At 47.0% G+C, this 14532-nt stretch overlaps 1 protein-coding gene across 1 annotated transcript in view; it reads right to left on the minus strand.

Moving 5' to 3' along the window:
- Positions 1-14532, minus strand: part of FHOD3 (formin homology 2 domain containing 3) — a gene marked incomplete at its 5' end in the record, with an annotated part of 177867 nt that overhangs the window by 79864 nt on the left and 83471 nt on the right. Inside the window, one exon of the mRNA XM_079943029.1 lies at positions 1747-2043. Within this exon, the coding sequence (XP_079799155.1) occupies positions 1747-2043 (297 nt within the window). The remainder of the gene's footprint in view (positions 1-1746; positions 2044-14532) is intronic.

The raw sequence follows: 14532 nt of genomic DNA on the forward strand, positions 1-14532 counted from the left end.
TTTTTAGGAACCAATAAGCTACAACAAATAAACATGGTCACATCTCTTAACAGCACCAGACTGAAGCAGAAAAGTCACTGCAAAGCTCCAATTCCTGGACACCACCAGCTTTTGGGAGAAAGTCAATGGTTCTTCACTGGGAGCAGAGTCTCCATTTTTGGAAAGTTGTCCTTATTTGGAAGGATATTGGGCAATCTGATCCACGAAAGCTCTGTTCCCTGGCTTATTTTTACTAATCCAACTTGTTTATATGTTTTAGGCCTGCTAAACCTAGTTATGATGAATAATACTTCAAGCTACTCGTAATAGAATAAAACACATTTAAGGGCAAATGATCAAGCAGACTTACCCGACACCCTGTACTGTGACCATAATTACGTTAAATGTGAATAACGACAAGTAGAATTTGAGAGTGTAACTGTAATCTGACTTTGAAAGAAATTTAGTATCAATATACGTAATCCTTTTAGCACATACATCTTCAACCAGACACAAGATTTTCAATGCAATAATTCCTAAGACATAAAGTATTTTAAGTCCTCCTTTTTCACTATATAATGGTGACCAGTGATATATAGAATAAAATCGAATAATATAACTGTGAAAACTCAAATATTAACTATTTAGACTAAGCCATTGATTGACAGGTCTCCTAGGAGACATTATGGCTTCATTCATTCATTCAATCTTTGTTCACTCATCCAGGCTTCAGGGACAATGTATTCTTAATCTGTGAACTAACATATCATGCCTGGGTTGTGCCACTCATTGGCAGGCCCTTGCAGCTGCCCTTTGGGCCTAAGATGTAAGTTCCTTGAGTCTGTGTCACTGTGTAGCCTTAATGAAGCCTGGCCCATAAGACATGCCTTCACTGGTGAGGAGAGTCAGTTGAAAGAGGTGGCTTCCTGCCACCCTGAGAGTGTACGGATCATGGGTAGGAAAACCAACTCCATGGTGTCACATATGAATCATAATTCAAATGATTATTTGAATCGTTTACAATTTCTAGAACCCTCTGTGGCACCCTCCCCAAGTCCCTAGTGAGGACTAACATTCCATTTGATCCCTAAACATAAAGTCACCATTAAACAGGAGAAACTGAACGAATATTGGGGATAACACCAAAAAGGTATGATTCCATAAGAAAAAGCACGTACTTAGTATCGAAGAAAAGAGTGGTCCTGAGCATATTGCGGAAAATTACCTAAAGGACATACATTCCAGCTGAGCACATCAAATTGATCTCTGCATGCTGTGAACTGGCAGGTTTTCAAAGTACTCATATGATTCATTTCACCAAATCTGCTCTGGTCTGCAATGTTCAGTCATAGTGGCTTAACACACTTCCTTGCAAACACTCTTTCAAGGGAGTAGACAACAACATGACATGTCTCTAAATTTAAATCAGAAAAAAGCCACACTTACTACTCACAATTAAACAGTTAGAAGGAAATGAGGAATTTCTCTTCTGGGGTTTGTTCCTCAGGAAAAGTCCCTTGTTGCCCTCATTATCAGGCCCTTTTCCCAGCTGTAGAAGTGATGGTGCAGCCTTGTGGCAGAGGGTCAGGGCCCTTCTGCAGGGCAGGAAGCTGCTGGCTGGCTGAGTGGGGCCACACCCCGCTCCAGACACTGGGGGACAGTCTGGGGAGTGAGCTGGGCCAGCCGGTCAGCTCAGAGGCCAGCAAACCAGGTCCCCTGCCCCGGCATTCCCTGGGATGTGTTCACGGGGAAAGGGGGCCTCCTTACCGGTCCCCCTGTCCCGAGAGAGCTTGTCCTCCTTGTCCTCCCTCTCCAACGTGCTGCTGGAGGACGAGACGCTGGAGGCCGAGCAGTTGTCCCGCTCGTTCACTGCCTCATTCTGTTGCTCCTTCTCGCTCAGGGAGGCTCGCTCTTCAGCCTCTGGCTCCAGGGCCCGCTCCACCTCGCTCTCTGCTCCCACGTGGGCAGGGGCTAGTTCCCGGCTGGCCTCATCGGCCACCCGTCCCGCCTCTGCCTCTGCCTCTGCTTCTGCCTCTGGTTCGGGCTCAGGATCCCCGGTGCTCGCTGAGGGAGATAACAGTGGAGATTATGAGCAGGACAGGAATTTCTAGGAAGCTTCGAGTGAGGGTGAGATTGAACATGAGGCTGATTTCTTCGTGCTGTCTGAGGCAGGCAGAATTCTAAACTGGCCCCTGAGATTCCCGTCCCCTGGTTATTCAGTCAAACACAGACTGAGGCACTGCAGGGAAGGGGCCGTGCAGCTGGTGTTCACGTCTCAAGTCTCTTGACCTTAAGATACGGAGCTTATCCAGGTAGGCCTGATCTAACCTGGTGAGCCTTTTAAAAACAGAGTGTTTTCTGGTTAGCATCAGAAAAGAATGTCAGAGATTAGAAGCACAAGAAATATTTGATGAAGTACTTCCCTGGTGGTGTAGTGGTTAAGAATCTGCCTGCCGATGCAGGGGACACGGGTTCGATCCCTGGTCTGGGAAGATGCCACATGCCGCAGAGCAACTAAGCCCGTGCACCACAACTACTGACCCTGTGCTCTAGAGCCCACGAGCCACAACTGCTGAGCCCGTGTGCCACAACTACTAAAGCCCGTGTACCTAGAGCCCACGCTCCGCAACAAGAGAAGCCACCGCAATGAGAAGCACGCTCATTGCAACAAAGAGTAGCCCCCAACCTGCCGCAACTAGAGAAAGCCTGTGCACAGCAACGAAGACCCAATGCGGCCAAAGATAACTAAAATAAATAAATTTATTTTTTAAAAAAGTATTTGACACATCAGTGCTGGTTTTAAAGATGGGGGGGGGGCCGTGTGATGAGGAATGTGGTGGCCTCTAGAAGCTGAGAATGACTCCTGGCCGACAGCCAGCGAGGAGCAGGGACCTCGGTCCTGCAAGCACAAGAAACTGAATTCTGCCAACGACCCGAATGAACCTGGAGGTGGACTCTTGCCAGGGCCTCCCGATAAGAGCCCAGCCAGCCACAACCTTGACTGTGGCCTTGTGATACCCCCGGCTGAGAACCCAGTTAGCCATGCTGGGCTTCTGACCTATGGAAACTGTGAGATAATATAAATGGGTGCTGTTTTGAACAGCTATGTTTGTGGTAACTTGTTACACAGCAATAGCAAACTAATACATGATCCTTTTGCCTCTTCAGGGAAAGAGGAGAAAAGTCCATGGTGAATCAAGCTGATAAGCAAAGAGCAGCCTGATGTTCTATCAGTGGCTAAACCAGTGAGGTCCATCACCCTTTGCTTGAATTACGTTTGCTCGTAACGTGAAGTTATTCCATACACTTGAAAGTGACTTAGAAGAAGCACTCACGGGCACAGAACTCTGTAAACCTGTCGGGGCTGGAGATTTGCTGCTCAGTCTCCGTGGGTGTCCCCTAGGAAGCAGGGAAATGGCACAGTCTGCCGTAGGCATGTTTTTGCTGAGCAACCCTCTCAGATGTGAGCTGTGAATGGGTAGCAAAATGATTGGGAATTTAAAAAAAAAAATGTCATCTGTGAAGGCCAGAGGAGGACGAGTCACTCCTGAGGGTCTGACCCTCATGGCTTAGCAGAGCCACATTGCTGGAATCCTGGCAGTGCCACCAAGAGCATGTGCTCCAGCCCTACGTACACACTGCTCGAAGCAATAGAGATTCAGGCAGGATTGGTGCATGTAAGGGGCCTGCCCTGACCCTATGAGAACAGGCGGATCAGAGGGCTCTCTCTCTCTGTGGAGATATCCTGCCAGCTCAGGTGAGCAGGGATGGCTGGCAATGGGGTGCCCAGAGCAGGTCTCCCAGCAGGCCAGGCCTCACTGGGCAGGGGGCCCACCTGCCCTCAGCGTCCCTGCAAGAAGTCATTCTGCCAGGACTCACTGGGTCCAGAACCCCCGCCCCTCACCTGCTCTCAGGCTGCCTTCCTCAGAGAATGAGTATGGAATTGTGGGGCGAGAGAGGGAGGCAGTTCAGAGAATGAAATGCCAGCCTCTCCTTATATCCTGGGTAACTTCCAACCTCCACACGGAAGAAATCCTCCTCCGTGGGAACTGCACCAGTGCCCTTCAGGTAGGAACTGGGTGTAGAGGACAGAGGGACTTCTGCCCGCCCGGGCTTGATGACACATTATACGTCTTCTGCTGGGGACTCCAGCCTAGTACATGCACCTGCTTCCTGGGGAGAATGGGGGAAATGAGGACGGGGTGGCAAAGGCCCTCTGCTGTCTGCTGGGTGTCCTTGCTGGGTGTCCCCAAGAGGGATGGTTTTGGAACTGGTGATAAGAGAGCAAAGTTTCCAGGCTGAGATGCACTGGCTGGCAGTAGCAGGAGGAAATTGAAGGGCACACGACTGTGAACCCGTGTGCTCAAGATGGGTGTGTCAGGCATTCATCCTTCCTTCCTTCTTTCCTTCCTTCATTTATTTATTTAGGCTGCGTTGGGTCTTCGTTGCCGCGCATGGGCTTCCTCTAGTTGCGGTGAGCAGGGGCTACTCTTCGTTCTGGTGCCCGGGCTTCTCAATGCGGTGGCTTCTCTTGTTTTGGAGCTCAGGCTCTAGGCGTGTGGCCTTCAGTAGTTGTGGCACACGGGCTCAGTAGTCGTGGCACACGGGCTTAGTTGCTCCGCGGCACGTGGGATCTTCCCGGACCAGGGCTCAAACCCGTGTCCCCTGCATTGGCAGGCAGATTCTTAACCACTGCGCCACCAGGGGAGTCCCGGGCATTCTTCCTTAAAAGCAAAAACCAGGCTGGGTACAGGGAAAGAGTGAAAAAACCTTTGAGAAAAATTCCCTTTGGTGCTGAAGGACTTTTTATGGTATTTCTTTTTCATTTGATAATAGAGCATTTAGCAAAGAGAAACAGAGCCCCATCGTTTTACTAGCACGGCAAAAGCATAGTTTTAGCAACAGCAGTGTCATCGTTTGGTTGACAGAAAGCATATGTTCTTGCACACATTTACTTCAGAATAGCCACATCAAAACGAGAATGTGTTTCCAACAGCCTAGCATGTGGCGTGCATTGAAGTTTTAATTGGTGAGCATATGGCAAAACTGGCAAGGGTGCCTCTGTGGGGCTTTACCACTGACGGGGAGATGGGTGCAGTTGGTTGCCATCAGCCTGAGTCTACTCATCATCCCCAGGAGACTGGCAGACAAAGCAGGAAGGATCCACGATTTGATGGCTGTTTTGACTCCAGCCTACATGCATGTTTCCTTCCACTTCAGCAGTGACTCTGGCCCCTGATCAGCCGGCAGTTGCAGGAACAAGTGAGGCAATGGACATGCAAGCTCTAGAAAGCCACACATTCTTGGGAATTAATAGTGTAATTTCATCCCCCTACGTTCCAGCCTTACTTCCTGGAGTCAGACATTTAAATGTGCTCTAGAGCCGCTGGGGTAGTTTCTCTCTTTCATCACTGCTGCGGAGGAAATCATCTCCAAAACTACCTCTTGACCAGAATGCAGGCTCAGTGTCCGCAAGGCCTCACTGCACTTCTACAGGGTGTGAAGCTGTTCTAATGATGAACAAATTAAATAAAATTCACACACAGTCAAGTCGAGCCAAGCCACCAAAGATGGAGCATGGAGCTGAGAGAGCAAACACGTGTGGCTGCCCATTCCTGACACCCTCTGCACTCAATACACCAGGCGACGCATGTGTCAAGGGCACAACACACACCCCTGCTTTCAGAGGGCTCACCGCTTGGCTAGTGACACGGGACATAAAATCCTATCAATGGGGGTCACGGTGGTGTGCGGCCAGGCACCCAAGTGAGGGTCCTGGGTACCAAGCGGCAGGGAGTCCCTGGAAAGGACCCACGGCTGAGCCCTCCTCGAGCTGTATTAATCAAACACAGGACTGACAAGGCACAAGTTCTCTGGGGACCAAGACTCTGCCTTCCTCTCACGTCCAAGGGCCCCCAGTGTGGTCTTGGGGCCAGCATCTTCTCACAAAGTTCTCATGGACACAGGAAACACTGTGAGACTACACACTGAATTCCCGAACGTTTCTGCCCGCCTTCCTATTCTCTTTCATCAGGACCTCGGTCACCAGCAGTCCCGTCCACATACTCACAACCATTCCTTCAGAGTCACTGCCCTGAGCCACACCAGCTGCCCTCTCAGCAGACCTGGTTTGAAAAAGTATCATCTACCCTTGCCGAGTCCCCTGGAAATACGAGGGACCGTGAAAGTCTGCAGGAAAAGTCCTCAAGGGAGCTAAGATATTTGTCAATACCAAGGGATGAAAATTGCTCACAACTTCTCACTGATACCCAACAACAGTACCAGTGGTGAGAGGTACATGGACACACAAGACAGACCCAGGTCTTGTTGCTATGGAGGTTACAGGGATGCTAAGAGATCCTACATGTCACCCGTGGCCTCAGCACGGCAAAGGTGGGCAAACCCTAACACCAACGGACACAGGGAAATCCCAGCCCCTCAGCTCCCACCAGACACAATAAAAAACATTTATAAACATGATGGATATTCTAAGAGCAAATTCATGTTGCCCTGAGAAGGTCTGGCAAGGGTTTTTGCAAAGCCTAGGACGGGTCATGAGTCTCTGTGCCAAAAGGACATTTAAGCAGAGTCTCCAAGGATGAAAAGGAGTTTAAGAGGGAAAACTGGACACAAATGTTCTGGGCAGAAGGAAAGAGCACATGCAGCCGGGAGCACAGGGTGGGCAGGAGGAATGAAAGCTGTCCGGCGGCAGTGGCTGGGGCAACGGGCCTCATAAGGTGAGTTAAGGACCTGGGGCTTTACACGGAGGGCAGTGATGGCTGCTTCACGGAGAGACAGGCCACATTTCACTTTGTCTGAGAGGACCCCTGACGACACCCAAATCACAGGCAAACCACACTTCTGGCTGGGACAGCTGAGGTGGGCCTGTAGCTTCAGAGGAGGCTCTTAGTCAGTGTTGGGTGAGCATTCGGGAAGCAAACCCCACAAAGAGACTGAGGAGGAAGAGGTGAATGCCAGTCAGGGGGGCTCAAGAGAAGAAGAAGATGAATAAATGGCATCAGTGGAAGAACACATGGGCAAGTGACAGAGATTCTGGACAGTGGGAAGAAGTTTTCCATCCCAGGATCCCCTGGAGGAAGCAGTGTGTTTGCATTCGAGGAGAGCAGGGGTGCTGCAGGCCTGTGGCCCCCTTTGGGGTGCTGTTCCTGAGCCCTGCGCACCAACTCTCTACTAAACCCTCAGACCCCTCTGTGGGGAGGGGTCTCTGTGGGGAGGGGTCTCTGTGGGGAGGGGTCTCTTACCGCCCTCAGAAAGCTGAGGCTGGGAGGGAACAGCGAAGGCCCAGGCCCAGGTGCCCAACAGCCCTTCTCCCCACGGTGGGTGCGAGCTTGGAAGTGAAATGAGGACATGGCAAGAAATGCCTGGCAACATAGAAGGCGTCCAAAACTGGGATCTGTCTTGCTGGACCACAGCCTGAGAGAGCAGACTGATGGGATCTTGGCATTGAGAGAACATACTTAGCAAAGGCCAGAAAAATGTATTTGGCCAGAACCTGCACTGACCTGATTCAGAGAACTTTAAACTAAATTTTAAGGTTGGAGGTGGGGGAGTATAGGGAGGAGAAAAAAAACCCAACAAAACAAAATTAAACTGTATAAAAGGATATGGTAAGGGATAACTCATGGAATGTGGGAGATATAACAGGAAGGAAGAGGTCCACGGTACATTCAGAAGGAAGTAACAAGGAACCTGGCTGCTGCCAGCCTGTGGGGAAGGACCCATAACCTGAACACGGCCACTAAAGGGAATTCTTTAACCAAAGGAAATAGACATTAGAGGAGAGAGAGGCTGGGGAGCCAGGGTAGGAGCCCATCAACGTGAGAACCACAGTGAAAGAGGAAAAACCTAAGTGTGTTTGTTGAGAGTAAAAAAGGGTGCCCCGTCTGATGACTGGGACGTCCCTCATGCAGATCACAACACTGGGGTGAGAAGAGGAAAGAGCAGGCCTTGAGGACTTCAGCTCATCCCCTGTTCCAAGTCAGCCGGGGCAGACATTGACTCAGACTAGCTAGTTCAGCACCAACTTCTCATCTGATCCGCAAAATCTTACTCGACATCAGGCCCCGTTTGGCCTTAAGTGAAGTAAAAATAAATGCTACCGTCTATAGAGTGCCTTCAACACACTGGTGCCGTCCTAGGAACTATAGACACGTCACCCTATTTGATTCTCATGCCAACAATATGAAGATTAATGTTCCCATGTGAGAAATGAGGAATGATGTTCGGAGAGGTTAAGTAACTTGTCCAGGGCTACACAGCATACTGAACACTCTCGGCCTGCTCTTCTAGACCCATTCTTTGTGCTGCTTTGTGCCCTGGGAGGCTGGTCTCTGCAGAGTTTGCGTTCCCTCTCACTTTCAGACAGGTCGGCCCCGGGAGGTACCTGCAAAGCTAGGAGGAAGGAGAGGCTGGCGTATTTATGGGGGGCCACTTTGGCAGAAGGTGCCAGGCCAGCTTTTCTGTCCCCAGGGCTCCCTCCCAAGGCTACAGCTCTTACCAAGTCCTAGCTGTTCACTAAGTTTTTCCAGGCCTGGAGGCAGAAACAGTGTTGGCAGTTTCCCACTGCTGCTAGTCTCTGGGTGCTTCCCTGCCCTCTGATGGTCCCGCGACCCTCTCCGCACCTCTGCAAACCGTCCCTTCACCGCCTGCCTGCGGGCACCCTCTGAGCATGCGTCATCTACTTCCAACAGAACCTTGCTGATGAGCAGAGCTGGGATTTGAACTTGGATTGGCCTGATAGAAAAGCCTGGGCTGTTAATCATGATGTTACACTGTGCAGTGGGTGACTTAAGCCGCAAAGGACAAGTATATAATCATTCCTGAAAGAACAAAACAACACAAAACAAAAAGTGGGCACAAATGTTCCAGCTCTGCTTTCATCAATGTCCCTGACAGCTGAGTCCAGAGTGTCCAACTGGAATCTCCTGTCATGCAATTTTTCTTTGAAGAGATAAATTGCTGGTAGAAAGATCTGAACTTAATAAGTCTTTGGGTGGCTTCAATTGATTTCAGTCTGTGATGGTGTCTCGATGACTTTGCCAGGACTTGGCTTTCTGGCAGGTCTTATGAAACTGAGGGCTGGGCCAGCCAGTTCTATAATAGTTGCTCCAAACTGTGTAGATTCCAGGGACCTCCCCCGTTCAGAGCTAATAACTAACACCATCGACTTTAAACTTGTGGTTTAATCATATAAATGTGAAAAAGGTCCCATGAGATGAAGCTCACAACTTTGAAAATTCTTTAGATTTTGCTTTTGGTGTTGGGCCAATTCTTGCAAAGCTGTTCACTCAGATTCACTCTAGAGCAGGATTTCTCAGACTCAGTACTTTGGATATTTGGGGTCAGATAAGTCTTTGTTGTGGGTGGCACTGTATCCTATTATCCTGTGCATTATGGGATATTTAGCAGCACTCCTCGCTTCCACCCACTGGAGGCCAATACCACTTCCTCCCCAGTTGTGACAACAAAAAATGTCTTCAGATGCTACCAAATGTCCGCTGGGAGCAAAAAATCACTCCTGGTTGAGAATCATTGCTCTACAGGAATAGTTTCATTAGGATGGGCACAAATTCAGCCTACTTCAGCTTTCCCAAAAGACACTACCTGCAAAATACTGATTCATGGGTCTAATGAATTTGTATGCCTTTAAAATTAAGCCCAGCTTTGTCCTCAAAATTAGAGCTAGATCTTCCAAACAGGTTCGGGCCTAAGCCACCTCTTAAGATGAAAACCATATATGGTCAAGATTACCTTCAAAAGTCCTTTTGGAAGATGCCACCTTGTAGGATCCCACACCCACCCTCAGAGTTCTGACAATCCAGGTTTTCACTGAGTTTCAGTGCAACGCTGTAAGAAGTCCTGGGCTTATAGTCACGGGCCACGTTATCTCCAAATACAGGTTCTTAAACTCTTAAATCACACTGGGTGCAGCAAGTTGTTCAAATGACAAGAGGCACATGAGAGTCAGGAATGGCTCAAGAACAAAACAGATCCATGGCCCTCATGTTGTGTTCACCTGGGGACACACACCTGAGTTGTATGTTAAGCAGGATTACAAGCACTATTTAAATTGCAATTTTCACTCCCCCCTTTTGGCCCTCAGTTTATGCTCCTGATTAAATTCACTTGGTTAAACATGTATATGATATAACTCTACTGTAATATCATACAGGACAAAAAAAGAAGAAGCCAGTTTCAGGTGCAATTACTGTAATATTGATTAATATATAGATTCTATTTCACACTAGAAACAGAAAATGAAAAGCAATTTAAGATGACCATATCATTTACTGCTCTGCTGTTACCTTGAACTCAAACCATATCACCCCAAACATCAACCCACAGTTATAAAGACCTCCTTTGAGCTTATTTAAATTCTTCTTCTAAAGTCAGATAGATAGGCCTTGTCTTGGTTCAGTGTCAAACAAGGATAGACTCCAATATGCGTTCATCCTTCCATTCCCAGTAGGGCTGGAGAAGCTCCTGGGTTAATGACATGCCCATTTCCTTACAAGAGCAAATAGGAAGACAAGCCCTTCCTCAAGGACGAAGACACTGTCTAATTCCAAACCGGCAATGCATTTCAACAGCACCCCTAGCTCCTGTCAAGTCCCAGACAGAAACAGCAGTGACATCAAAACCCAAACTGCTATTGTGGAAGAGATACACTAGCATTAAAATGGATGGTCCTGAATAATAACAGCTAGCAAAAAAGTGATCAAACTTGAGGGTTTTTGCTAATTCAGGCTTACCAGGATGTAGCTACTCTTAATGAGATGTTCTAATGTGATTAGTAGCAACACTCATTCATCCTATAAATACTTACTGAGACTTCCCAGGCGTCAGGCCTTGTGCTAGGCACAAGGAAGTCAGATGTGAAAAAATATCTCCCTAAAATATTTTTCAGGCTAAAGTGGCCTCTTAGGTAATATCCAAGAGACATTATAAGATCAAAACAATTAATATCTAAAGAAAATGTTAGCTCTTCCTGCCAGTAGAGTCTGGCCAAGCCTAAGCAGAGCCAGCTGGCCTGCAATTGGTGTATGACTAGAAATCCCACTTTTAAATTCTCATCCCTAAAAGTTGACCCTTCCTCACTTACATCTAGTCACTAATGGATGTGGCTTTCCACTTAGCCAGTAATTCAGTTTATTTGCACTTGTTAGCAAATTTATTCACAAAGAAATGGAGAAAAGTTCACTTAAAATAAGGAGCATTTTTAAAGGTAGTTGAAGGAATACCTTAATTGTCAATTTGTCAAGAGTCATCCTCTGAATTTTCTCCCTCTTTTAGAGTTAGATCCTGAGAAAGAAATGGTCTACGTACATTATGTTGACTTTCTGCCCGAGTTCTCTGTCTACATTAGGCCACCAACACTTCTTCAGTCTTTACAGAGGGGCCTATATAGTCAAAGATGTGCCCTCCGTCATGGTCCATGCGATAAATTTCTGCATACAGGGGAAACAGCTATCTCTGTAGATTAATGTACTTGCTTACCTTTTTTCATTTATTAGCTCATAAAACATTTCCTGAAGGCTTATTCTGCCTCAAGCACTGGAAGATAACAAAGGTGAGTACAGGCACTAGCCCTCCTCTGAGAAGCATACAAAGGAGAGAGGACCACTTGTTGTGTATACAGTGAAATAAGTCCTATATCCCAGGCATGCACAAGATGTAAGGAAAACACAAGAGAGGGCTCAAAGAGGCTTTAGAGAAGATGCTTCAACTAGATGGATAAAAGTCCAGTGGGCACCCCATGGGTGAAGGCACTCAAGTACAGAAGCATGCCTGAGAGAATAGAGCACTTTTCCATGACTGAGGGTGGTTTGGTCCTGATGGACAGTAACATGTACAGGTGGTTATGGTGGTAAGAGACTGGCTGTAGGACTGGATAACCAAGAGTCTTGAGTGCCATGCAAGATCTTACCTTCACATTGTAGATGATGGAGAGCCACTAGAGGATTTTAAAAATAAGATACAGACATGATTCTTTTTTTTGGCTGGGCTGTAAGAAGAACCTGGAAGAGGTGAGATATAGTAGAAGCTACTGAAATGGTCCAGATGACATATGGTTAAGATTGGGACTAAGGCATTGACAATGGGGAGGCATGGGAGGGGGCTGATTTGAGATAAAGGAGCACATAAACATTTGATGATTGACTTGATGTAGGGGTGAGCATTGAGGGGGGAGGCAAAGTTACATGTCTGCTTCCAATTTAAATAACTAGGCCAGGAGAGATGGTCTTAACCAGATGAGGACTAGGAGGTATGAGAAGGTTAGGGGTTTTATGGGTGAGAGATGAGTGACATCTCCCATCGAAAAGCCCCCGAATGGTACTTGGTAAGTCTGAAGTGTCTAAGGAGCATTCAGATGGCGATGCCTAAGGAGACTGGATACATGTGTCCTGAGCTCAAGAAGGCCACGGCTGGAGATGCAGACCTGGCGGTTTTCAGCACTTGGTAGGTAGTTAAAAATTCACAGATGGGGATGTGGAGGTGCAGCCAGAGGGTGTGGCATGAAGATAGGGGGTTGCTGGGGAAGGAATATTGGAAAAATCTGACACTTAGGGGGCAGCCAGAAGAAGAGTCAGTAAGAAGACTGAAACAAGATGCTGAGAAAGGTTGAGACAAAATGATGAGAAAACAATGATGACAGAAGTAGAAGACATGAAAGCCCGATAACATGTTGAGTCTAGAGATTATCTAGAAGATACACAAGGATACAGAGCTGCTGGATCTAGAAAGTCAACAAAAAACTACTGGAACTTCCCAAAGTACCTGGTGGAGGCAGCTTCTTCAGAAGACATTACAGCTTTGGAAAGCTCTGAAGATTCACTGAACCCAGGAATTCTCTTGAAAAAGCACACTTTTAAGGACTGGAAAACCAATGTTTGATTATCTTGCCACACTGCCGGCGTTGTATCATTCTGTACAAATGCTTTATGGGAGTGGGTGGGGGAAAGACAGGGGTGTGGGGGAGGCAGAGGTGCTGGGGGGAAAAGAGGAGTGGTGGACATGGCGGAGTACAGTTTGAGCACAGATAAAGATGCTAGAAGAAACCTGAGAGTTATTCTTCTTTGCTATTTCCGAGCTCTCAGTCACTGACTCTGGAAATGTGAAGTACCACACTGACTTAAAAATGTTCACTGTCCCTACCTGTGGAGGGCCTTCTGACTATACCTGGAAGCATTTACCCAAGGCTTTTACCTGGGATGAAAGGCACTGATGTCCTTGCAGATTCCCCGGTAGCACCTCCAGATGCAGACAGTGCCTGCTCCAGACTGGGCTTTACTGCTCCTGATGCTCTTTCTTTTTGTCAAATAAGAACAAACAAGGTAATGGCTGTTTAAAACTTGAATTTTTTGTTTACATTAAACAGATCTTAGGATGAAAATCTGATTGTAAAAGTTGGTTGAAAACCATTATAACCCAAAACTTGGAAATAATTCTCCACGGGTCTATCATGTTTCTGGGGTCTTACAAGCTGATGCATTGAAAGCCTTTGTTCTGGACTATCTAAGGATGTGTGCATAGCAAATAGCCTTGAAAGACAGAGAAAGAGTCTCCCTCTGGAGCTAGCTACTGCCTGGTTTATTGCACACTGTGATCAAGATCATGTTTCCCTCTGGGACAAAGGGAAGACACGCTTACTGCCCAATATAAGATTTGAGGTCCTTAAACTCAGGGTTCCATTCAGTGTGTGTGTGCAGGTATCACTTGGGCTTATTCACATCACCTGGTGGAAACTGGGGCTTGAAGAAATGGCAAAATGCTGGTATTTTGGCTACTACTATTGCTATGAGTAATAAAGTCCTTTGTTTCTGACCCAGGAGTTTCGTGTCTTCTGCCAACATCCATGAGACAAAAGCAGGCTAATTTACTAGCTTATAAGTAGGGTAAAGTCTCGGATCTTTCACAGATTTTGATGCCTATTTGCCATCTATGAAATTATCATGCTGATCATATAATATCCTTCTTTAAAAACTTTCCCAATAAGAAGAACTACAGTCCTGCGGCCTGTGGAACAAAAACCACATTCACAGAAAGACAGACAAGATGAAAAGGCATAGGGCTATGTACCAGATGAAGGAACAAGATAAAACCCCAGAAAAACAACTAAATGAAGTGGAGATAGGCACCCTTCCAGAAAAACAATTCAGAATAATGATAGTGAAGATGATCCAGGACCTCGGAAAAACAATGGAGGCAAAGATCAAGAAGATGCAAGAAATGGTTAACAAAGACCTAGAAATATTAAAGAACAAACAAACAGAGATGAACAATACAGTAAGTGAAATGAAAACTACACTAGAAGGAATCAATAGCAGAATAACTGAGGCAGAAGAACGGATAAGTGACCTGGAAGACAGAATGGTGGAATTCACTGCTGCGGAACAGAATAAAGAAAAAGGAATGAACAGAAATGAAGAAAGTCTAAGGGACTTCTGGGACAACATTAAACGCAACAACATTCGCATTATAGGGGTCCCAGAAGGAGAAGAGAGAGAGAAAGGACCAGAGAAAATATTTACA

The sequence above is a fragment of the Stenella coeruleoalba genome (assembly GCF_951394435.1).
Source record: "Stenella coeruleoalba genome assembly, chromosome: 14".
Lineage (NCBI taxonomy): Eukaryota > Metazoa > Chordata > Mammalia > Artiodactyla > Delphinidae > Stenella > Stenella coeruleoalba.